Source organism: Ciconia boyciana, chromosome 24, assembly GCF_034638445.1.
Source record: "Ciconia boyciana chromosome 24, ASM3463844v1, whole genome shotgun sequence".
Taxonomy (NCBI): Eukaryota; Metazoa; Chordata; class Aves; order Ciconiiformes; family Ciconiidae; genus Ciconia; species Ciconia boyciana.
This window is the reverse complement of record NC_132957.1, coordinates 5,289,907-5,315,212: the sequence shown is the minus strand read 5'-3', so window position 1 is coordinate 5,315,212 and position 25,306 is coordinate 5,289,907. Positions and strand designations below refer to the sequence as shown.

Sequence of the window (25,306 nt, the reverse complement as noted above, 5' to 3'; positions counted from 1 at the left end):
GTTTTATGGGTGTATGAAGAAAGCAGTAGTATTTACGCTCATGTGATGTCTCTGCTGCAAAAGGTCACCCACATTTCCAGTGAAATTAGGAGGAGCTGGCCCCCAAATGCAAACGAGTTCCTTCTGCAGTCAGTAGCTGGCAGTGAATAAGCATCCCTGAGTGGTTCAGCTCACAAGCAAGTGTCACACCAGCCCAGCTTCAGGATACCTCGAGCTGTTAATTATTTCTGAAGCACGTAGTTAAGATTTTGAGTTTTTGCTTAACGCTGAGCTGTAGGGTGTGATTTTTCAGAAGTACCAGTGTGGAATTAGAGGTCTGAATTTTCCCAGTGTAGATGACGTTCCTGCCTTATGAAAAAGATTCTCACTTTGGGTTTCTGAGGCTTAGTTAGCAATAGGGTGCTAATTACTGGGTGGGGTCAGAGGATTTGGAGTTTGTATTAGGAAAAAAGATATGTATTTAGTGCAGCACGTACCCAGACATGACCAGCTCAAACCTTGGAGCATTGCAGCTGTGGCATGGTGCTGGCCAGATGTTGTGATGTTCTGCTTTGCTGTTCACTACTGGGCTAATGCAGCGATGCAGTACTCGAGATGAGTCTTCCACATGCGCTACGAGGATGTGCCTGCTCACTTTAGCTCAGCCTAGCAGTGCGCTCGGCGTCCCAGCGATTACACGGTCGTAGGTGTTGCTTAATTCCGTCCTGAATCGCTTTCCTTCTTGCTCATAGCTGTAAGTAGCTCTCTGCCGGCGTGTGAGATATTAATGCGAACAGGGATCGTGTTTGTTTCGATTCAAGGTCACTGAAGGACTCTCAGGGGTTAGGTTAGTGGAAACTGCTCTTTTCTCACTGCTTGAGGTCTGTAGTCGGTGTCTGGACATATTGCCCATGGCTGTCGAGTCAATGCGTTACTTAATCTGTGTTGCAATACTGAACTTAGCAACAGTCTGTCTAGGCGCTGTGTTTTTCAGGGCACAGTTGCCTTGATTCATTGATGGCACCATTATGTCTAGAGAGATTTTTGCTTTCAGTCTCTTTCCCTTGAAACCCCTGTTGCTCCACTCCAGCACTGTTTACAAGTTCGTTTGCATCTTTCAGATGGCTGCGAGTGAGCACTTCATACTTGAGTTCCATGTAGATTGGAAAGGCGTTGCAAGCTCTTACTGCAGATACGGGCGCATCTGATTTCTTCACTGACTCAAGATGAACTGCTATAAATTGAATTCGGGATTTTAAAGCTGTATTGTGCTTATTTTGCTGCTCACATCCTCACCCCTAAGAGTATTTGCAATGAGTAACCTCACCCACAGATTTGGAGACTCTTCACTGCAGAAGTAGAAAACATTTGCAAAATCAACAGCAGAAAAACTTTGGGGGGAAAGCAAGCAGGTGTGACCCAGATGTGTCCAGAGCAAATGCACTGAGTAAAGAGCTTTCCATGTGGCTATTCCTTGGCAATAATTGCGGTTTAAAGCAAAGGGAAAAATTCTCATGAGCAGCTCACGCTGAAGATCTCATCTATGAACCTGGAAAACCAGCTCTTCTGTGTTTTTGACAGAGTAAAGCAAATACCAGTCAATGTTTCAAGCTCTGCTTGAAATGTGCTAAAAGTTCTGCAAAGAAATGTACTTTAAAGGCCTCGGGGATCGTTGTCTGGGTGCTGTGAGATACCTGGCTGATAGAGCAACTAGGAATTCAGCGCAGAAGTATGCAATTCTGTTTTAATCAGCTGGGTGGTTGACTCTTCCCCTTGCTTTGCAGAGCAGAGTTAGCGGTTCCTAGTATTATCACTTAGACCATTCTTATTTTCACTTAAGGTGAAGATATCCCGACGTTTTGAAATGGGGCAGACTGAAAACAAAAAAGCAAAACTTTCTACATCCAGTGATGATGCAAACGCCATCTGGCCCTTAGGGCCAACCTTTTAGTCACTGCTGATCAATCGTGGCAAACACAATCAGCAGGAGCCAAGTATTGCGAATGCTCTGGTTTTGATAATGTGGCTTCAAAAAGGCTTTCTGAATATATAAAGTATAAAGCAATGCTCTGACAGCCCAAAATATGCTGTGATTTATATGCTTTCTTTGGAAGCTGGTTTAGGTGTGCTGTAGCCAGCCCTGTATCAGCCTCTTAAGTCACACAAAAGAGGCTGAAATGCTTTTGGCTCCTGTTCCTGAAGAGGTTTCTTCATGGCTCTGTGCTACACCAACGAGCTAGTCAGCGTTTTTCTTGTTTGCTCAGCATCAGCTGAATGCTGCTTCCCAGTACCGTGAGGCTTGTCTAGAGAACAGTCACACAAAGAGGATCACTTATCTTCCTGCACTCGAACAGAAGGTATTTAAGTAAATATTTTTGCCATAACCTCAGGCTATTTTTTTCTCTGCCCCCCCCCCCCCCCCCCAAGCTCAATGGTTGCAAATACTCCCCTTGTGCAGACACAGGAATGAAACCAAATCCAATACAGAAGAATCTGAGGAGCGGTTAGCACATCTCCCACCATAGGCTGGGGGGATTCATTCCCATAGCCTTACAGGGCACCCATGCTGCTTATCGTTTTGATTTTTGACGTTGCAGAAAGTGGGCTGAAGAGGGAGACTTCACCCTCAACTCCTTGGCTTCAGTGTGGGCAAAAGCCTAGAAGGAAATAAATCAGCCTTGAATTCTGGTCCGAAGGTCAACAAGTAAGAGTGACGCTGGAGCAGATGGCCCGAGTTCCTCAGCGTGGGATATCTTGTCCTGAAGCATCAGATGACCTCATCTAAGCCTCCCAGATTACCATCTCTGCAGTGACACTGGGGCTAATCAGAACAGCTTCAGACCACACTGTCTTCAGTTTGGTCTGCAGAGTAGTAACGAAAGGTCTCTGTGTGTGCGGATGAAAGTCATAAAAGGTTAAATTACAGTGAATTCTGCTTCCAGGCTGATTCAGACATGTGTGGGATCAGATGTCTGGTCTCTACATTGCCACCTCCCCGCTGACTGTAACTGGGGCGTTGGGTCAGCACCGGTTCCGAGGGAAAACACCCTCCGTGGCAGCTCGAGGGATTGCTCATCTGGTGATTTGAGCTTGATCCTGCTGGGGCAGGATACCTGGCTGAAAGCGTCACTGCAGACCGGCTGAAAACAATGAAACAAGGGTAAACTGCTGCTTGCTTTAACAGTGCTTGGAAGGCTATTTTTAGGTACTTCGAAATGCAATTTGAATGCCCATAGGTATAATAGCTACAGTCAAACAAACCCTGTTTCTCTTTCCATAACACAAGAAAAGGTGGCCGAGGGGCATATTGTGCTGGGAAGGTTTGTAACAGCTACGTTACCCCGATCATTTACCAGTTCCCTATCTTCTCAAGAAGCGTTGAGCAAGCTATGCCGAGCCATACAATGAGTATATTGTAGCTTGCGGTTCTGATGTAATTCCCACCAAACACTCTTTCCACAATGAAAACTTGAAGTTACTTGAAACCAAACTCCTTGCCCTTTCCATCGCCTGCACGCAGAGCTGTGTGAAGCTCAATAAACATGCTCTGCCGGGCTTGCTCAGCACAACCGCCTTCTGAAGCCCTGCAAAAGTCCCAGTATCTTCTAGTGAATAGAGACTATAATCGGCACAATGCTCCTAATAAAGGCTATTCCTCACAGTATTTGCCTTGAATTCTTATTTTAGGGTTTTCTTGTAATCTTCCTTAAATTCCACGTGGCTAACTTTCTTGCTAAACATGTGATCCCATTTTGGGGAGAAGCAAAAGAAGTTTGAGATGATAAAAACTAGAAGCATTCTGCTCACAGTTTGCAAGCAGAGAGGTGGCTTTCAATTTGTCTGAATGCTCGTGTGGCACAGGAAAATATTGGCTGTTTAGGAGGCTCAGGAAAGAGACTTGTTCCTGTGATAAGATAACTTTTAAAGGACGGAATTTTATCTGGGCATTATGGTGACTTGAGAGTGTAGATATGTCAGGGACTGGTTTCTTTTAATAGCCGTGCGTTACTGACAGGGAAATTCTCTGCTGCTTTCTCCACCAAAACACAGCATCTCTGCCAGCTGACTCAGACCCGTGCCCTCATCTCTGTTTTCTTTCCTTTTCCCTTATAAAAGAGTTTGGCGTCTCCTTTTACGATTTCCAACGTAGCCTGGTTTTGGGTCTCCCAGGTAGAAAGTGGAGGCTTGCTGTTAAACTGTGCTGAAAAGCTTGAGAGCGGGCAGGGATAAAGGTAGTGTCTAAAGGAGGAGATTGTGTGAACGCAAATACTAGTGACCAAAGGGTCTCCACGTTAAAAGAGGGTGGGTTTTTTGCAGCAGTGTTTTTTGGGTGGCTGGCAGTCGTTCTCCCTTGCACTGTGTTCAAGTTTTGGTGTGCGGGTGCATCTGCCTGTTCCTCTTCCTTACAGCGGAAGATAAGAGCATCGCATCTGCATAGTATTTAAGTTGGTATTATCAGGTATATAACCTGATAAACCATATCAGGTTTGGGGGTAGATGAATGTGGCTGCTTTAGTCAGCGGGTTCTCCCTCTTTGGGCATTTGGATTATCTGTAGAAAACTCAAAAGTCATTTCAAAACCTTTCCACCCACTCAGCACCCAAGGAGTTGCATGGCAGAGGGAACTGCCAGGCTGGCTGCAGGCTGCCTGCTCAGCTGTGTCACGGCTGATGCTGTAAAATCTGCTGATCTCATGATGAAGTAACTTTTGCACATGTGGCCGATAAATTCATGTAACCTCGTGGTGCAGATGGAGGAGCCTTTGTATGCTCCGTAAAGAAGGGAATGAAACGCTGTCCCATGTTAAAACTTCCCCTGCCTCCTTTAAATGTCTTGAGTGCTGATGCTCGCAGCGTTTCCCAGCTCAGATCTCGGGAGCTATGGGAAATTCTCCGGAAGCTTTGTGATATTCAGCCTAAACTTCCCTTTCTTTTATCTCCTTCTATAACTTAATACTCCTGTGCCACGACAGAGCCCAGCTTCCTGCTTAGTCTTTATACCCTCCCGTTGAATGTAGAGCTGCTATCAGGCCCTCCCAGACAAGGACAAACTCCACAGTGGTCTAGCCAGGATATACATATTTAGTTCTCAATCTGACCACTAAAATCAGTAAGTCGGTACCTCTTTTCAGGCCATAATTGAAGACACAAGCCTGAGTTGGAATTGTGTTTATAGCCAGGGCAATCTCTGGACTCCGGGACCTGAAAACTCACCCCTGATCACTTCTGAAATGATTACATATGGAAATACCAGCTTAATAGCAAAACCGTGAAGAAGCACTCATCCTTCTTACCGCTTTTAGCGGGGCGATTGGGGTTTGGTGTGCTGGTATTGTGGGTTTGCTGCTGGAAGGCTAGAGCAAAGCTGTGTGCTTCCCTTGCAGGAGCTGCGAGGACAGATCAATGTATTTATAGTTTTGCTATTATTAAACCCAAACGGTTTTTGAAAACAGCGGTGTTACTCCTCATAGTCCCTTTTTGGAAAGAAAGCACGGGTGCCTAGGTGGGGGGTTTTGTCTGTGACACCACCTGCGCTTGAGCATTGCTTAAGCAAAGCACAAATATTCCAGGACTTGACAGTGGGCAATTTTCAACAAGCCAGACTACAAAAACAGCCTTCATTCCAGTGCTCTGTGTGAAGTACTCATTCTTCCATCCCTTTTCTTTGGGTAAGATCACAAAATCTGTTAGCTTGCATTTCATGAAGATGTTTGAAGAGCATGTATTTACTTAAGAGATCATAAATGTCCTCAAGTTTAAAAATCTTCACAGAAGTGATTAACATTTTGCTGAGACAGTTGTGGAGCAGCAGATTTTAAATGGTTCTTGAAGTACAGGAATTTACAACCTGATTTTGAAGAGCAGGGAGGAAGTTCTCCTTTCCACTCATCTGAAGAGAAGGCATTCATGCTGGGGAGGAGATTCAGGGTGTTGGGGGGCTCATGAGTTCTTGCGATGGTTTCTGCAAGCAGAGGGGCGGCATTTGTACGGCTTAGTCATCTCAGGCGCTGAGAAGTAGGAGAGGAAATTGCAGGTGACTAGAAAGGAGCAGATTCAAAGCAAGAGCCTGTAATGCTACGCCGGGGGGGTGAGAGGTTTTGGGGTGCAGCTCCTGCCAGAGCGAGCTGCAGTTTTCCCACTGCAGAAGCCAAGGTTGGTGACTTCTGCAGCAGCACCGGAGCTGCTCGTACACGGATCACACCTGCACTGGTGATTGAAACTGGTGCTGGAGCGTGTTCTGCTTTTCTGCTCGTCCTTCCTTCCTAAATAACTGCTGCTAACGCTGGCTGAGAGCTCTGAGTTTCACAGCTGCTCTGAAGCATGTGCAGAACGAGTAGCAACCATGAAATTTTGTGGCCTAATTCTCGTAGCAGTGCTCTTGTGGAAGCTGTGAGCGCTCGCTGCTTGCGTGCAGGGATCTGGTTTTCCCCTGTGTACTTTATCTGTGACTGCACTGACCAGAAATGCAGGAAGGATGAGGATGGAGCAGACTTTGCAGTGCAAGTTCTGATTTATTTACTACCCTCAACCCATAACAGCCCTTAAGCATCTTGACTAAAGCCCAGCTTTGGTTCCTGGTTTAAATTATATGGTGGAGCGTTTATTATGTATCTGGCCATCTGTATTGTACTGTGGACTAATACATGAGCCCAGTGGTGGCTCCAGACCTTCAAGAGGGTAGCCAGATCCCTCCAGGGAACCTGCTGCTCAGCCGCAGGCTGGCTGGCGCGGTCGCTGTTGCAGCCGGTTCTCCCGTGCACCACGAATGCATCTGCAGCTCCCACACACGCAAGCCAAGGAGAAACCTGAAAGTGCATCTGGCTTTGCGTTTCAAACCCAGTGCCATGCTGGTTGTGTTGCAGCCTCTGGGCGATGGCTCCAGGTAACAACTGATGTAAATACCTTTGTGCTCTGCTTGCCTCTTTTTTTTTTTTTTTTTTTTTTTTTAAATGCATGGTCTAAAAATAAGGTTGGAATGTGCTGCAGTGACTCAGGGTACACGGTCTGCAGCACCGGGGTGGTGATTGTGTGTAATTGCCATGGCAGTCCTGCCAGAGGTCTCCACCCAGCTGGCACCAAAGCTGCTGCAGATAAATTGGAGAGAAGGGGGAGTTTAAAGCCAGACCTAACACGACAGCATGAGTTAACTGTGTGGGGGTTTCAGGCTACCCTGGAAACAAGGTCTCTTGAATGTTCTGCAGCTTAGCTGGCAGATGTGTCCTGCAGGATTTCACGCTCTCTCAGCCAGGTAATCGTTTCCTTTAATGGGAAGGAAATGGAGCTACGCGTCTCTAGGGATGCTCTCTCCTTCCAAAATCCTTGGCCAGTTTGAAACTAGAGCAGTTCAAGAGACAAAACGCTTAAGCAATTAATAGATCTTCTGGTAAAGACAGAGCTGCATCAGAGACACGTGTCCCCTCTCCTACATCTATACTACACGCTAGTTGCTGTTAACGTGTGACACAGATATCCAGGAAGAGTGGCAAGCAGCCGTGCCATCCTTTTCTTTTAACAGCCGTGCTGCTTGTAAAGCCGCCTCCGTAATTTGGGCAGAAACTCGTTAGGGCATCAGGGCTGTACTCCATGTCATGGTGCACCTTGGCTTGAGCCCACCGCCGCGCTGCTCTGCATGGCTTCATGCTGCAAGCCCCATTTTTGCTGGAGACATACCTTGCCGTAGGAGTGCTCCCTTCCCTTGGGGAAACCCCGGAGACTCCGCTCGGAGTTTCTGTGCCGCAACACAAATAGAAAAGCGAACGTGTTGCCTTCCCACCCAGGTTGTGCAAAAAGCAAATTTACTTCTGCGTGTCAAAAAACCCCAAAGCTCAGACATGTTGGCTTGGGTTGTTTCCATCTGGAAACAGACATACCTAGATATTGGAGCTGAGGGAAAAATAAACCTCGAAAAACAAATTGCTCTCAGTATGGCCCTGAAAGTGAGGATAAGACTTCTCTTGGTCTAGTAACGATGTGATTTTAAGCTTCTAATATGTTAAAAGTGGGCTGGAGTGCAAGGCTCGGCCCCAGTGACAGCAGCTCCAAAGGGTCTGTCACAGCCAGGCTGGAGCTGCTGGTGGCTTCAAGAGGGACATTAAGTATCTTAAAATACGTGGCCTAGTTACAACCTGTTGTAAGGAGGCTGTAATTTATCTGGGGAGGGACAGCGTGAGGGGACGTTTTGCAAATCTAAAGGAGCTTAGGGGCACTTCAGTAACTTGTTTACTGCTGAAGTGAAATCCTTTAGCGTCCCTGCCCCTCTCCTGTGCTCATCGTGCCGGTCAAGCTGCAGGTGATGCAGAATAAGGTGTGGAAAATAAGCTGGATCATTTCAACACCAAAATGTGGATAAACCCTCGTCCTGAGCAAGAGGCAGAGCGAAGCCCAGTGCTTCCCACCGCTGCCTCTTTAAGGAGTGTTTCTCCATCCTGGGATGGCTCCTCGGCCGAGCTCCTCGCTGCGCTTTCCCTGAGCATTGTCCCACGCCATAGAAATCTGGAGGTCTTACAGGAGGAAAAAAAAAAAAAAAAGAAAAAATTGCTGCACTCAGGAAAAAATTCAATAGCTCATTCAGCTGTTAAGCTACTGATGCAGGAAGTGTAAAAGAAAAATGGAGCCTGCTTTGTTCTGCCCAGACAAGGAGTAAATGCCATTGCCCTAACAGCCTTTTTCTGTTCCAAAAAAGCATGAGGTCATCTTTAAAAGCGGTAACCACCGAGCGGGTTTACACTGGGTTACCAGTCTCAGGCTCCCCCTTCATCTCCCCCCTTTCCTGGCACCAGCCCGGCTCGGGGCTCGGCGCGGGATTGCTCCGGCGAGGTGTGTGTTGCTCCGCTCCCGTCCTGGGGCTGCCGGCAGGCGCCTGGCCCCGGTCCAGGGCCTCGGTAGAGGGGCTGCAGGCTTTCGCCTGCGAGGGAGCTGCTCAATAACGCAGGCCCTTGGCCGCTCGGTCTCCGAGCGCAGCAGGCTGCGTGCTGGGGGGGCTCGCCTCTCCAGCCAGGGTCGGATGCCCTCGGGCTGCCAGGCAAGGTTGCCCATCCAGCGTTGCCCGTGATCGTGTGGGAGATGGTTTTATGCACTTCTGTGGCTCCGGAGTCGGTGCCATCTCAGTGGTGCAGGACGTTTCACCCTCCAACGAATGCACGCGTGCTGTGCTGCAGTGAAACGCTGCTGGTGGTTGGGCTGCTCTTTAAAAGCACAGTTTGGTTAAGGCTGAGATCCAGGAGCGCATCCTCCTACCCCAACCATCTCCCCACATCCCTTCATCAGCATGGTGTACCCTGGTACCTCGTCCCACCCGCCCCACGGTGGGAGGATGGCTGGAAGATGATGCTCTGGCCAGCCTGGCTGCAGGGCGTGAGCCGCGCAGGCTGCTGGAGGTCTGCTCGCCCGGTGCTTTCCATCGGGCAGCTCAAGCACAGGGACATCCATAAGCACCAATCTCATAGGGGTTTTTTATCTGTTGGGGGGGGGGAGACAAAAGAAGCATAACTCCAGCAGTTACTCAGATGTTCGCTTGTTTATTTAGCCTGCTAGGAGTGGCTGCTTCCAGCTATGAGAAGTATGGGAAGAATTCAGAAACCAGAGGGATCAGTGCATATTTCTTTCCTAGCGTAATGCTTCCTGCCGTTCGGCTGGAGCGGCTGCGGGTGGGAGCGTGCAGGTGGCACGGATTGCATAAAAGAGAAAGGGTTTTGTGCCGAGTCAATGATTAACAGTTTTGGGTGTCAGTCTTGCAGCACAGCGCCGTACATCTCGCAGGGTGCAGATCAGAGGCGTGCTAAGGCAAGCCCGGTTTCTCGGCACGCCACGATGCCGAGGGTGGCAGTTTCATCCTCGTGACCTGGATCCTGTTGTAACATTTCGGTGCGGCGCCGAGGGCAGGGTGAGACGAAGGGTCCCTGCGTGCATCTCGTGGGACGGAGCAAGGTGCGGGGTGCCGAGCCCCATCCCGCAGCGACCTTGCTCCGTGATCCCTCGCCTCCGAGCGGAGCTGGGAAGGGAAATGGCTGAAAGGGCTGAGTGGGCAAAGCCCTGCTCGGAGCCAGACCAAGATGCTCGACGGAGGAGGCGTCTGCTTCCTCACGGAGCTTGTGCTGAGTCACGGCTCGTCAGAGCCAGCGCTGCTGTCACCGCTGTTGCTGCACGCTTCTGACTCAAGAGCTGCGCTGGTTTTGGTTGTTTTTTTTCCCACTAAAGTAGCCCAAATCATTACCTTTGCAATCTACCTGGTACATGAAGAACTAGTTTATGAAAAAGAAAAACTCTGTGAGAAGCGGAGGTGCCTACTCCGTAGTCACAAGTCAGTCTTGCTTTGACATCAGAGGGCTGTGCAGAACAGATAGTCAGTACTGAAAGTGCAGAACAGTCCTGTGTAAATGCCCTTTTCATGCTTGCCTCAACGGAAACATTGGAGTACTGATAGTAACACGCTGCCTGGAGCACCCTGCTTTGTAAACACTGAACAACCTTTTTTGCTGAAGGTATATGAAGAATGTGACCACAAGAAATCTGCCTTTGTAACACTTATTGTGATCCTTTAAATTCTTTTGTTTAATGATGAAACCTGAGCTAGAAGAGGGCATTTGTGATTGTTCTTGAGTCAAAGGCTGAGCTGATGCAGGACACAGTTATGAGCATCCTGATCTGCTTTTGGTTCATCACATGCAAACCAGTTTAAAAGAGCAAATCCTGATCGTTCCAGAATTTATCCTAACTTAACTGTTGGGACTCTGTCCTCCAGTGCTTTTCCTAAAATAGGCAGAAGTGCTCACGGGATGTTTGCACTGCAGCCAAATCATAACTCGGGACTTGTTTGCCTCATTCTTGAGTCTGCTCTGCCCCTCGCCTGCACTCCTGGCTCCCTGTTTACTTGCTGCAAGGTTTCATAACCCTCCCTCACTGCTGCTTTTGTTGGCGTTGACCTTGAAACACCATTGGATAACATCATTGCCCATGCTCTTGTGTTCTCTTAATTTTTACTAATTTTCAGGGTTGAACTTGCTGCAGCAGTATTTTTCATGCGCTGTCGTACAGCCACATAGGTGTGAAATCTTGCTGCAGCCCGAGCCCTGTTAATACCTCTGCAGTCTGGGATCTGCAGCCGCCTGCCAGATCGTTCTGCTGCTGGAGGAACAGGGACGGCAGCCCAGAGAGTTGCAAGACCATCTGATGACTTCAGCCCTCCTGGAATTGCTTACAAGACAGCATGAAAAATGCACGCCGAGTTAACGTTGCGTTAACGCAATAGGAGTTGTTTCCGAAAATTGGGTAGTCCTCTCTGGGCCGTGCTGCCCTTCCCAGGAATGCTGCTGGGGAGAAGTGGAAGATGGATTAACCGGGAGGGCAGAAGGTGCTTTGGCAAAGATGCGGGAAGATTTATTTCCTGCTAAATGATGTCTGTTTGTGACTCAGCAAAACACGAGTGGCGTTGTCGTTCTGCAGAGTCATGGCTAGATACCGGGAAGGGAAGAGTCTGCCCTGGCCAGGCGCCGGCCACTCTCTGCGGGCAGGGGCGGGAGGAGGTTGGTTGTGGCCAGACATCGAAGGCTTCGCCCGCCTTGCAGGAAGGAAGCCTGGCTGTATGGAGTATTTCTCTGCGGTCGGATGACAGAGTGGGAGCAGGAGGATGTGCACAGGACTTGGGTGTGCTGACTGTCCTGTGCTTCCTCCCCAGGCCCAGCTGCAGACATTGCCTCCCCATCCTTTTCCAAATGCTGATTTCTTTAAAAAAAAGTTTGGAAAAGGAACAATGTAGCTGTGTCCTGCATGTCACCCTGATTTGCATCACACATACTTTACTCCATGTGCTTCTGTATGGCTTTTTTCCAAATACCTTTACCTCACGAGTTATTTACACACCCATATAAGTCTGCTGAATGACATCTTTAAAGTTTGTTTTGGCTTTTAAAAAATCCCGAGGATGCCCTTCGTGTGCCATGCAGCAACCCACTGGATCTTTTGTATTGATGGTCTCCAGTTGCTAATGACGTGCTTAGTTAATTATTCACTGAGGTAACAGAAGCTGGTTTTAAACCCCCGCCAGGCAGAGAGCAGTCCTGGAGCATGGCCGGCGGTTGTGGCCAGGTTACCTGACCCATGCCGGACTCGAAGGCGATGCAGGTCCTGCTGCGGCTCTGCAGAGCCTGGATCCACGTGGCTGCGGTGCCGGCGCTGACCCAACCTGTGCCAACAGCCGATCCAACCCAGCTCGGCAGGTCTGGACCAGGAGCTGCTGAGAAGCCTTAGGGATGCACGGGATGAGCAGCCGCTGCGGGCTGCAGCTGGAGGAGGATTTTGTGAATCCACCGAAACTCTCCTGGACCTTTCTGAGAGCTCGGCTGCTGAAATTTGTACTCGGAAAATTAAAACACTGCAAGGGGAACTGCGCTGTCAGCACGGCATGCGGGGAGCCGCTCGCTTGGTTCCCGGTTCCCTCAAGGGAGCCCTGCACCATCACTGCTGGGTGATGGCACTGAGGAGGAAGTAGAAGCTGCTGCTGCAGATTTTGTTGCTATAAACCCCCTAACCCTGTGCTCAGTGGCGATTAATGCTGCTCTTTACGCTTGGTAGAGGCAAAGTGCATTGCTGCCATAGGCAAAGCAGGGTCTCGCTGGATGCCAGGTGGTGGTGGTGAGCTGGAGAGCAGTTGTCAGCGCAGGGCCAGGGGAAGGCAGGTGCCTGCCTGCTTTTGGAGCTGTAATCACCCAAGTAAAGCACCATTTTTGATTTACAAGTGTTGCTTTCACTTTGCAAAGACTCCATGAAACCAGGCTACAGGGAGAGTAGGGAGTAAAACTTCTCCCCCTTGCCAAGGACTTTTAAGACAGTAGTTTGATAATTCCTGCCACGCAGCAAGACTCTCTCTATGCTGTACTTAGTAAAACACATCCTTCCTTCGGCCAGGCTGGTGTCCCCCGTGCAGCAGGAGCCGCGGGATGCTGCGGGGACAGGGACACGGGCTGCGTGTCTCCCAGCACTGCGGCAGAAGCAGAAGTTCCCTGAAGTAACTCGCCCTCAACTGATTCATCAGCCTTGTTCCATAAACAGGAAGCTGGGAAAGTACAAGCAGGTGATCTCGTGCTGCTGCAAACATAAATTATATCTGATTGCTTGTATTTTTTTCCCTCCAGCTGCCTGCTAACTCTTTGTCCAGGTGAAGGATTGTTTTGTGAATGAGGAGTGGACTATTTGCAGTGGGGAGGTCTTTCAAGTTCACGGTACAGATTTAGAAAAGAGCTTGACTTAGAGCTCTTCCCTGGCCCTAATGCTGCCTGCACTATTTTGGAGTGCTTCAAGGGAACTGCTCGCACCACACCACGTGCTGTTAGCAGGGATTTATTTGGAAATGCAGGTGATGAGAAAATGGCCACAAGTAGCTGCGTATGCGCTAGCTGCCTAACAGGCAAAACTTCCCTGCTTTTTTCCAGGGATTAATGACATAAAAACTGATAATTGCACTAGTGCAGCTGGTGTCCAGCTCTTGCTCAGCCTGCGTAGGGAATCACAGCAGGGTTGAACACGAGCTGCTGTTCTGAAATCCCAAAGAACTCAGAGGGCTGGGGTCTGTGCAGCACTTGATGCTGAAGGAGCAAGCTGTCTCCCGAGATAAAATGTTCCCACCTGGAGGTGCTGCTTTTTCATGGCAAAGAGACCAGAGCGGCGTGTACCCTGTACTCTGTCAGGAAGGCCGGGACAAGCACCCATCCGCCGTGCCAGGCAAGGTGGCTCATTGTGTGTGGTTTGGCATCCTGATGTGAGACTTCGGGTGCTGGTCGAGCTCGTTGTAGGACTCTGGACCCTTTGGTTAAAGACACAGTGCCGTCTCACCAAGGCCCGAGTCTGCGCTCAGGTGTGACACCAGCATTGCTAGCACGAGGACATCCTGCTTTGCTGCATTGTGGCTTAGGAAATTGGGGCGGGAGAGGAGGATCCTTCCCCGGGGACCAGCCTGCTTCCTTCTCCCAGTTTCCACAGTACCAGACTTTATTTCAACAGCATGGCTTCCCATATAGTCCTGACTAAGGTCTTCCAGGACTCAAGAGGCAGAGATTTCCAAATAACCCTGCTAATTCAGGGAACGGTCTCATGGCGGAGTTGGTAATGCTGGCTGAAGCACCGTTTGTTTTCTCGCACAGCATTCAGTGTTGCAAACGAAGCTGAGTTCAGGGATTGAGAAGTTCAGCGCACGCGTTGCATGCTGCTCCCAAGCAAAATAATCCCCGAGAGTGCCGTTGTGGTCTGGAATAAACTCCGTTAATGTCTAAACATAGGCGAGACAGCTCGAGTCTGCTAGATTTTAGATGGGGCAGACACTCCCGCCTCTCTTCCCCCCACTAAAGGCAGCAGTTCAGCATCTGCTTTGAAGCTGCCGGTCCTGGGGAGGAGTCTCTAATTAAAGCTAGCACAGAAAGGCTGCAGTGGGTGGCTGGCTGGGGTGCTGGGAGTGCCGCTGGTATCTGACCCTATGTTTGCTTTGGCTCATTCCTCCTCCCAGCATCATCTAATGGTTTGTCGGGAGGTGGGAGGTGGTACTCGCTGCAGCCCTCTCCCCCTGTTCCCCGCCGTTATTGAATGGTCAGGGGCTGAGTCACTGCCGGGCAGGGCAAGGAACTGACTTTTCCTGACACCTCTGCAGCAGCCCCACGGTGATCAAAAAGCCCCCCTTTTTTTTGATCATAGAGAAACAGCCTCAGAACGGTGTCTGGCCAAGGGAGTCCGGCTCGGACGGCATGGCCGGAGCTGCCCTCCGGCATGCTGCAGCCCTGGCTGCTGCCCCACAGCTCTGGCCTGAGTGGCAGTGATGGATTATGTTGGTCTCGTAGACAAACATCTTCAGTTGCTGCTTTTAAATTTTGAGGAAGGTTGTTTAACCGCCTGCGTTCTCCCTGCTGGGGCTCCCGGCTGCAGCGTGGCGGTCGCAGGGACACGGCCCCACGTGCAGATTGCACCCGGGCAGATGACGGGTACGTGAAAGCCCCATGATCAGCACAGCCGTGGATAGGTGCAGAGTTTGGCAGCTGGACAGGGTCCACAAGACCCTCCGAGACCAGACGCATGGTGCATGGAAAGGAGTTGCGCTTCGGCAAAGCTCCGGTCCTGCTCCGCTCTGGCTCCCGCTTGCCCTGTGGTGCTCTCCTCGTTTCCATGTTCAGCTGGGCCCTTATTTTGCACCATTTTTGTGGAAGGTTCATTTGAGACATGAGCTATCGGTGCCTCTTGTGCTTTCGTATCCCCCCGTGTCTGTGCCCGTGCCTCACTGCCTGTCCCCTGCTTCCATCCAGTGCTTTGGCATCTGAGAAACCTCTGCCCCTTGCCTGAGCCCTGACTTGCCACCTACCACCCAGCCTGGGACCGTCTGTCACTCCGACTTTCTTACTTTACTTTTTTCAGGGACATCAGTTTGCAAAATGATGGATAAATAGCATAGGTCTGAGTTTGTACAGTATCAAGCGTTTCTAGTTGCTGCTCGGAGCCTCATTGTGCAGAGGAAATCCTGACACAGGAGTTGGCGCAGGACGAAGGCAGCGGTGCAACGAGTGGATAAAAAGTGAGGGTGAACATCCAGGAGCTGTGTGTGGTCACGGTCGAGCAGCGTCCCCGTCCACCTTACCCCTGCCTGGCTCGCTGCGAGCGGTGCATGGCAGGTTACGTGGGCTGGAAAATTTCTGTTCGCTTTTCCAGTCGGTCAGTTGAATGTATCTGGCAGGATGTTCTGCAGAAAAAGTTTCATTTTTCCCCTCTCGTTGGCAAGTTTCTGTTTGTTTTTTTAATCAAAAAAAAAAAGCCTGAAGAGAGTGCACCAAGGAAAGCACACTGTTTAAAGGAAAGGAGAACTTGAAGCAAAATCAGGAAACGTAAAGTTGCTGTCATCAGTTTAGAGTTCGTGGAAGCCCTTTGCACGTGGCTGTTGGTGACGACATGGCGCACAACCCTTTTCGAGGTGGTGCACGGTGGCACGATGCCAACCCCCCTCTCCCCCCTTCTTGTTTTGCAGTATTCTCGCGTGCTGGGGCCCGGAGCCGATGGCAGACAATGTCAACAACTAACAACATAGCGCAGGCCCGGAAGCTGGTGGAGCAGCTCCGCATCGAAGCCGGCATCGAGAGGATCAAGGTGAGCACAGGAGCTGGTGCAGCACAACACGTGCCGCATCTGGGGCGGGCAGGGACGGAGCCGGAAGGGTCCCTGGGTGAGTGCTTTGGGTTTTCACCGAGCACGTGCATGCTGCTGTCATGTCTCCGGCTCAGATATTGCAGCATTTCTAGATGAGACCCCTTCCTGCGGGCCCTGCTCATGCCGGGAGGTAAGGTCGCAGCCTGGGCTGCTTCTCCCAGGTGTTAGAGGTGACGACGCGATCCGAGGGCAGACCAGCCGCTGGAGTAAGGTCCTGGAGCTCAGCTGGGCACATGCAACCTGTCAAGACACTGAAGCTGCAGGGGCTGGACCCAGCAAAGCTCTGCCAGGCACGCTCACATGCATTCCAGTCTTGTTGCCCCATTTTTTCACAGGATGGCTTCACTGTCCGGATGCAGTTTCTCTCAGAAAGTCGCTGCCTGCACAGTTATTTCTCAGCTGCTGCATTCTTGCAAGTGAAGAAGGATGGTGGCATGCCTTCACTCTGGTTTGAGGCACGTTTATGGTAGAACTAGAGAAGGTTAATTTTGTGCTGCAGTTGTCCAGGATAGCAAACCGGAGTCTATTCTCAGCTGCGTGCTGGCTCACCAGCACTCTGCTGGGACAGCAAAGGAGCCCCAGAAATAAAGCTCCCTTTGGCACTGGGGGGGGTTGGAACAGGTAATGTGCTCACAGCCACAGCATCCCCTGAGAGTCGGAGACTGGTTCCTCCAGGAGCTTTCGCTCTATTCTGGGAACCAGCTCGGTGATTGTGGTACCCGGGCTCGTCCAGCCACGTGAGCTCTGGAGAGCCAGCCTTTGCTGGAGACAAATATTAGCGTGTGGGCAGCAAGTCCCAGCTCTGTGAGCAGGAAGCCCCAGGGCACTCTCTGAATTTATGCCTCTTAAGCCACAGAGAACCGCACTCGTCACCCGGCTCTGCAGCCCCGCTGCCCGCATCTGGGCTTTGCCTGCCTTGGTCAGCAGGGTGGGTCGGGCAGGCTGTGGTTGGGCTGCTCCACTGCCCGTCCCTCCGAGAAACTCCCCGGTAGGGGAGGAAGGAGGGGAGAGACACGATCTGTTCATGGAAAGTCACTTGTCAGTAAGTCACACAAAGGAAAGCCCCGTGCAGGGTGATGAAAGGCACAGTGAAACTGAAATACTGTGAAACACATAGGTGTTAAATCCACCTGGTAGTTTTTAATTTAGTTTCCTCATCAAAGAATGTTTTCTTTGACTTTCAGTCCCCGCTACTTCTGCAGCAGCCCGTCCTCCGTCATCTCCGGTTTTGATGTGCAGGAGCTGCTGCTACTTTGAATATCTTTTTTTTTTTTTTTAAAGCCATGAGGTTTTGTAGCTGTTTTTAGGGCCACCACTTTCCAGACTCCAGTGATGCACTCATCAGCGAGGCCATTTTAGGGAAGACAAAGTAAATTACAGGTCTTCCCCCAGCACAGCCGTTGCTGACTCTCCTAAGAATTACCATGTCTCAGCTCCAGGATCCCAAATGGTGCATGCCGAGGAGGAAGGAGGGTGTGTGTATACTTACCGACCTTTGTAGCTGTGACTATCTTAAATGCTTTGCTGGGAAAAAACAACAGTGGTGGGACCACAACACGCTGCTGTTTAGGCTGAGTGGAGAAGACGTGCTGTCTGGGCGAGCTTTCAATAATGCCGTGATCCACAAACCCAGCGCTCGGGTGAGCGTGCCAAGGCAGCCAGCTCCTAAGTACAGTGTCAAACAAGTCCTCGCTCCTCCAGCTCCGGCTCTCCCTACCTTGCACCTGAGGTCGGTGAGATGCACGCTTGCCTGCAGGTAGATGAGCTAATACACTTCTGAGATGAGGGGAACGGGCTGCCCCGCGAGCTGTGGTGAAGCCGTGCCAGCAGCCAGAGCAGCAGCGTGAGGAATGCCCTCCGATTCCTCCCTGCAAGGTCTGACGGAGCGCCCGACGCTGCACTCAAAGCAGAGCCCTGCCACTGCACTGCGATTTTTCTCCTCCCCGGCCCGAGCAGCCCGTACATCTGCTAGAGAAGGGCCAGGCCTTTTCTAGCGACTGTGTCTGGCTCATCCTTCCCTTCGTTCAGCTGAAGCTTTAAGAGCAGTGCGGAGGTTTCCAGGCCACTTGCTCTCATAACAGGTTCAGCTGCGCTCCCTGCAAGCTAATCTCTTTCCCCTCGCTTTGAGATTAAGAGTAATTACTGTCTTATGTGAGTAATAGGTTTAAGGTAGAGCCTTGACCTTGTCTCTGCAGAGCAGTTTTGCTGTTGGATCCCAGTGCATGCGATAAGTATGTTTAAGCGCAGGCCAGCAGCAGTTGGTGTTCATTAGAAGTGTTCATTACTGGTTAGGACTTTAATACTTAATATTGCAATAATACCTAGAGACTCCCACAAAAGCTCGTTGTCTGATGCAGTCTCTGGACCTGCCTTTCCAGGAGACACAAAAAAGAGGAGGAAGCCCACCCTGTGGTGTGGCAGTGCAGATTAAGTGGTTTGCCCAAAACTGCAGAGAACTGGGGTTTTGTCGCGAGCGCCGTTTCTCCTCCTCGCTGTGCGCTCGCTTGCTGCTGAAGGGTTTAATAATGGCGGCGTGCAACTGCACGTTCCTGCTGGGCAGGTTTGCATCGCTCTGCAGGCGACAGCGGCCGCCGTGCTGGCTGCGTGCCGCAGCATCCTCTGTGCGGCTGCAGAGCACGGTGACCCCCGGTACTGCCGCGATGAGAGCGGCAGAGCCGGAGCCGGGGAAGCGGGGAGGTGGCGTGTAGGTGCTTTTTGTCCCCCCTAAATCACGGCTCAGCTTGGCTGAGAGGGGCGAGTCGCCCCGGTGCCGAGCAGCCACGAAGTTCCCAGGAAGGGAACCGCTGCTGTAAGGCTCTGCAGCTACAACAGGTCACATCTGGGCCTTCCAGATGTGGTGTGGTTGCGTCGCTGTTTTGTGTTTGCCTTATGTTCAACCAGTTATTAAGTTAATTTAAAAAAAAAAGGGGTTGCTGTTGGTCTCCAGAGCTGCTGGCACCTCCCTGCCTGGACTCTCCCCGTGCCTCCCGGCCTCCTCGCTGCCAGACGGAGCAGCCACGTTGCTCGCCCACCACCACGGTCCCCTCTCTGCCGGGCTGCTCTGGGCTCTCAGTTCCCGGAAGACCGCTTTGAACTAAAATAAGCAGAGCCTTAAGTAATACTTTCTAACCGTTTCAAAACCTCCATTTTTAACATCAGAGGGTGGCCACTCTCAGGCAGGCTTTTTTTCCTTTCTTTTTTATCCCAAAGCCCTTAAAAATGAGGACAATAATATCTTCTTTTAAATCTCTTGCTCTCGGCTGGGACTATTTTTCCCATACTCATTGCTTTATTTATGTCAGACCTTACAAACTGTTTTTCCGTGTCCATTTCCCCTTTTCATTTGTCACTATCTCTGTAAAATTTCTGTTACAAAAAGCCGAACATTGGTTCTCTTCCTCCCCGCGGAGCCTGGGAAGCGGTCGGTGGCATTGCGTGGGCTGAGCTCTGCGCCTTCACCTTAATATTCTCACTAACCTTCTGCTTTCTTGCAACATTTAGGTCTCAAAAGCATCTTCTGAGCTCATGAATTACTGCGAGCAACATGCCAGGAACGACCCGCTGCTGGTTGGAGTGCCTGCTTCGGAGAATCCTTTTAAGGACAAAAAGCCTTGTATCATCCTATAGCTTTCCTCGCTCCGGCACGTGTGATCTCTCAGGCAGGGCACCGTTCTCCATCAACTGAAACCAAGCTACAAACTTACAACCGCGCCGAGGGGTAAACACTAAATGTTGGATTCAAATAGAACTTAAATCTCAAAACAAACAAACAAAAAAATTGCAAGTGGTTTAGGGAAGGGTGTCTGCTCCTGGGCCGGTGCCGCACTGAGAGGGGTCAAAATTTAAAAACAGAAAAAAAAAACCAGGGTTGAGGGGTGGGGGGAGTATTTTTAATAGTGACGTTCGAAATTGGTACCGGGGTGGTGGAGGCAGTGGGGGTTTTTATTGCATTTGCCAATGGGATGCAAGACATGAGTATCAGAACCTCACCGGTAGAAGCTTTGAACAAAGCTCTGAGTGGGTCTGATCCAATTAGTTTCCAATTCACGCATCGTTCCAAGAATTTGCTCTGTTTCTTGAGAGGGAAGAAGGGAGAAGAGTCCAGGTGGGGAGCTATTTTGTAGAAAACTAGTACAAAAAAGAAAAAAAAAAAACCCAACCAAAACGCGGCTTGAAAAAATGGCTGTTGCAAATGGATAAACTGAGGCCGAGGTGAGGAGGATGGAGGCCGGGGCGCTCCCTCCCCGCGCCACACGGCTCCGCTCGGACGAGGGGATGGCACCGCAGGGAAACGCTCTCCGGCATCAGATCCATCGGCCGAGAGAGTTTCCGTGAGCAGCGTTAGGAAGCCCGAGGCATGGGAGAGGCCAGGCTCGAGCCCCTCTGATCGCTTCTGGGGTTCCTCTGTGCTGTTACCACTGTTTTTCCCAAATGGGACTGTACCGGGGGCGGGGGGAGGGAAGGGGCTTTCTGTTGTGCAGTATCATGTGAGAAATCTTTTAAAATTGGCCTTTTGCAGAGTTTCAGTCCAAAACACTAAAATTGGCAGATTTACTAGCATTTCCCATCTCCCTTTTTCTCACCGAGAGCGGCAAGTGGAATTCGTTCCACTAAGCCCAGTTAATTCGGGGAGATGAGGGTAAGGCTGTAGAAGAAATAGTTTAGTTCCCATCCCTTGGAAGTCTTGAAATGCAATTTAAACGGGGAGCGCTTTGTTCACCGGCGTTAAACGCACGCGCTGCAGAGCCGGGGATAACGCGGTGCAGAGCAACCTGTGAGGAAGAGGGGACAAGCAGGCGAGCCTTCCTCCCGCTGCCCGCCACAGAGCCCTGCAGAGGGATGGCAGCGACGGAGCCCGATGGCTCCGTGCCGGGGCAGGTGGATGCTCGGGAGAAAGATCAGAGCTCAGGGACGTCCCACCGCGTCTCCCCGTGTCGCTGGAGCTGCCGCCCTGGGTGCGCTGGGTGCCCTGCAGCCGTCTGAGCGGCGGCATCGCTCACCAGCTTCCAGCTCTGTCGGGGAGAGGACAGGTCCCGTGCGTTGGGTTTAAAGCAACCGAGCCCAGTCTGCGTCCGCAGGGCAGAGCCCGGGGCTCGGCAGCTCTCGGGGGACGGCGAACGCTCCCTGCGGGAGGCAGAGGCATGGTTCGGTTCCCTAACCAGCACGCCGGTACCCGTTCCCGGTTATCCTGAACACAAGGCACCCCATGCTGGTGTCTGAATACAGGCGGTGCCGAGTTTCAGTTTTGGGAAGAGAAGGAAATAAAAAAAAGAAAACAAAACCACACCGTGATGTGAAATCCTGGGAATTTTCCCATTCCCCCAATGCTTTGGATTCGGTTTGAAATGCTACGACCTCCCGCTGGGATGGGAACCGCAGGCGGCTGACCCCTTCATGGGCCAGGGAGCGCTTCCCATGGCTGCGGCCGCCGGCAGCCCCCGGGAGAGGGAGGCTGGAGGGGACCCTCGGGTTCGGCTTTTGGGGAAACCGCTGAACCACGCTCACGCTTTCTGTTGTGGTTCAGTTGGAGGGAGGAAACCTTGCAGCTCGCACCGGATGCTGCGGGTGCTTAGACTGGTCAGAGTCGCTGGTCCAGGCAGGGCACTGGGAGGCTTTGCTGGCCGCTTTTTGGAGAATGACGGTGTTCCCGGGGCTGTCCCTGGCTCCCGAGGCGCAGGGAGCTGCGCCGGGCGATGCCGGAGGCCGGCTCGAAGGCAGGGAGAGGAGCAGAGCCTGCGGCCGCGTGGCTGGTACCCGGGGAAGGCGGGTTGGCGTCTTCCAGGAGGAAGGGCAGCTTCGGAGGGTCTTCCTCCCGCGATGCAGGGGTGGGCTGCGGGGTGTCGGGCTGAGCACAGCCGGCCCCTCTCCAGCACCGACCGGCCGCACAGCCGGCTCGGCAGCGCCGGTGGAGGCTGTGGTTAGCAGAGATGCTCCATTTACACTTCTTGGTTGCAAGTATCTTGCCATCACTTTTTTTAAGTACGCGATCACTTGCCTTTTTAAACGAAGTTGGAAGAAAAAAACAACCCTCATTTTTAACACTAACGCAAACCGCAGCACCTCCTGTGTATGTCTTGCAGCTGCTTTCCCGGGGTCCTTTGCTGATCTGAGCATTTTAAACCTCCCGTCTCCCCCCCCGCCGTCTCGTGGGCTCCTGTCCCTGCACCAGCCTTGTGCCAGGTTTGCTGGTGCCCCCCGGGATTTCACCCCGTCCCGATGCGAGCGCTGGGGGAGGTGGAGCAGAGGGAAGTGGATTTCTTTCCCTCTGTGGCCGAGCGTGTCCCCAGCCCCGCTCGCACCCCAGCCTGGCACCGCGCTGAGCATCGTCCGTCAGCTGAGGGCGGCAGCCCCGGCACGGCGACAGGCAATGCCTTTTTGTTGTTTTGTTGTGATTTTTTTTTTTTTCCCCCAATCTTTCATCCAGCATAACTTCAAGCTCTCGAACGCCGCATCTGTAGCGGGAAGCGAGCACTGTCCTGAGGTGCGCCTGGGTTTTGCCACAGCAGGGCTTTCTCTTCTCCACGAGGGAATTTCCTCTGTCCTTAATCTAGTACAGTTCCAGCCTTATTTTTCTACTCCAGATTGCTGATTCTTCCTCTATGTTAGAGACCAGTGCATGGTGCTATAGCCGGTGACCCAGGCAAGTGCCCGAGCTGCAGGCCAGCCAGAAAAACCTGCGCTCTGCGTGGCAGCGAGCGAGCGGCCGAGGTTACCGCAGGAGCCGCACGCCGCTCCTCCGCTCGAGACCCGGGCGGGGGCTGCGTCCCCCCGCCCCGTCATCGGCTCGTGCTGCCCGAGGGGGCTCCCGAGTGCTCCCCCCCACCCCGACACCCCTCCCCGGGCGGGTGCCAGCCCTGCCTGCGTCCTGCCCTCTCCATCCCCCGGCATGGCGACAGGGCGGCTCAGACCCGCGGTGCCGTGGCTGGCTGCGGGATGCTCTGCCGGTGAACACCGCGGGATGCTTTGCCGGCAAAGCCAACCAGGCGCGCCACGGTTCGGCAAATCGGGGTCAGTCTGCCTCCCCTCTCGTCCTTCCACCCGCGTGGGCCACGCTCATCCCCGGTGTCTTGCCCGAGTCGTGCCGCCGCGCCGGCGGTGGGATGGCCGGCGATGAGGCGGCAGGTTTAGGTTCAGCGTGCGGCTGGAGCCGGGAGAAGGGGGCTGGGAGCGTCTGCTTGGGGTCCCCTGGGAGCCTGGGGACAGGGCTGGGGGCTCCCGGCACGGGGATGCCAGTGGGCCGGCGGCAGCGGGGTCCTGCCGGGAGCCGAGCGGGACGGGCAGGCGGGCAGGGGCCTGCCGGCGGGTGCTGGTGTCTCTCAGTGGGTGACTCCTTAGGTGGAAAAATCCTTGACCTTTTTTTTTTTTTTATTTTTTATTTTTTCCTCGTCTGAGTAAATCGGTGATCATACTGTAGATGTTTTTGTATAGCATAAATATAAGTGCAAATTACAGTAGTTGCTTGTACTTTGTTAGTGCATTTGCCAAAAAAAAAAAAAAAAAAAGAAAGAAAAAAGAAAAAAAAAAAAAAAGACACTTTTCAGGACTTTTTAAGTGCTCCAGATCGCGGAGGGGGAGCGGGGAGCCGGGGCCTCCCTTGTGCCGCTGATGGGGCGTGGGGCAGGCGGTGCCAGCAGCCCCGGCTCCACAAAGGCCTTTTTTTGGACGTAAACACAGGCCCAAATCTGTCTGGGGTTTCTTTTTAGCATGTGGTGAAGCCGTTGCCAAAAATAGAAAGGAGAGAGACTGCAAAAGAAAAGGGAGAGAGGAAACGTTGCTTCTATTTAATTTTTTGGTCCGTTTTCCTTGTCCTCCCCTCCCTGTCTCGGGGACCGACCCAGCGGTGCAGCCAGAGCCGGGAGACGCCCGGGCACCCGCATGGCACCCGCCGACGCGGCCGCGAGGCTGGCGGGGTCCGGTGGCTCGGTGCCAGTGCCGGAGCCTCCCGAGCCCGGAGCCGAGTAGATCCCCCTTCCTCTGAGTACTTAAAAAGTCAACTTTATTTAACAAAGTAAAAATAACGCATTTACTTCATTGAAGAGAAGCCACGCGTCTGATACTTTGCGCTCTTAATTTTTTCTCTCTGGTCTATGATTATGATTATTATTATTATTATTATTATTATTATTATTATTTGCCAAACTCTGATCTTGTTGCCAAACGCCAATCAAGGTTTGTAAAGACTGTACTTAGGAAGTAATCGGTGTCTGTAACGTAGGCTCCTCATAACGTCTGCATTTTTGGATCTCTGATTTTTATTTCTGGTGTGCCATAGACCAATTTCTTGCACAGTGTTTAATATTTTGTGGAATTGTTGTTAAGAAGTGAATTGATAACACAATAAAAAGGCTCACTTTTCATTTTGCCAGATCTCCTGCCCAGCCTGTCCTGCGTCTGCCGCGGGGGGACGCCCGGTTCCCCGGCGTGGTGGGTGCTCGGGTGGTCTTGGTGCGGGGGGCACGGCAGCCCCCCCCCGGCCGCTCACCCTTCCGGGAAGAGCCGGGCTGCGGGAGGGGAAGTCGTTCGAGCTGGGTAATGACTGACCCTTCCTGCCGCTTCCTCGGGAGCTGGGTTCAGCGGAGACCTTCTCAGCCCCATCCTTGGGACCTTTCGGCCGCCTCCCCCTGCCCTCTCGCCGAAGGACGCTGGGCCGCTCCTTGGGTGGGACGGGGCCGTTGCCCGGGGGCTGCGCAGGGTCCCCTCGCTCTCCCTCCCCGACCCCCCCGGGGATCGCAGCCTGCGGCAGCAGCCGGGCTGGCGCAGCCCCTCGGGGATCCCCGTCTCCCACCCTCGGGGGGCTGCTCACGCCGCCTCGGTGCTCCCCGTTGCTGGCAGCTCCCGCCCTGCCCCGGCAGCTCCTCCGGAGCTGACGGTTGGGCATCGCCTGCTTCCCGGCAAGCACCGGGGCCTTCCTGTCCCGTAGGGCCACAGCAAAGCAAAACAGAGCGCGGCGTTTCTCTCCCTTTTCGGAGAAAAGGAAGGGACCTCCGCCTGCCCTGGCAGCGGCCCTGTCTCCCTGCTCGGCTTCCCAGCAGCTCCCACCCAAAGCAGCACCGGTGTCCAGTGCCGGAGCTGGCCGGCGGCAGCGTGCGCCATGGGGGCTGCTTTCCTGGAAGGCAGCGGCCTCCACGCCAGCGGCTTTGGGGAGAGGCTTGGAG

The 25,306-nt window shown here is 52.3% G+C and overlaps 1 protein-coding gene across 12 annotated transcripts in view; it reads left to right on the top strand.

Annotated features, from left to right (window-relative positions):
* The window catches only part of GNG7 (G protein subunit gamma 7), an 81,201-nt gene extending 56,688 nt beyond the window's left edge, over positions 1-24,513 (top strand). For 7 of the 12 annotated variants that reach the window (XM_072845902.1, XM_072845899.1, XM_072845898.1 and 4 more), the window contains 2 exons: positions 15,973-16,091; positions 19,653-24,513. In XM_072845902.1, the coding sequence (XP_072702003.1) occupies positions 16,011-16,091; positions 19,653-19,778 (207 nt within the window). In that variant the 5' untranslated portion in view covers positions 15,973-16,010 and the 3' untranslated portion in view covers positions 19,779-24,513. Of the gene's footprint in view, positions 1-1,100; positions 2,337-2,576; positions 3,630-9,708; positions 9,862-9,997; positions 13,048-15,972; positions 16,092-19,652 lie in introns of those variants that run through there. The other 5 variants (XR_012039631.1, XR_012039630.1, XM_072845906.1 and 2 more) reach the window with 4 other exon arrangements.
* Positions 24,514-25,306: the final 793 nt, after the last annotated feature.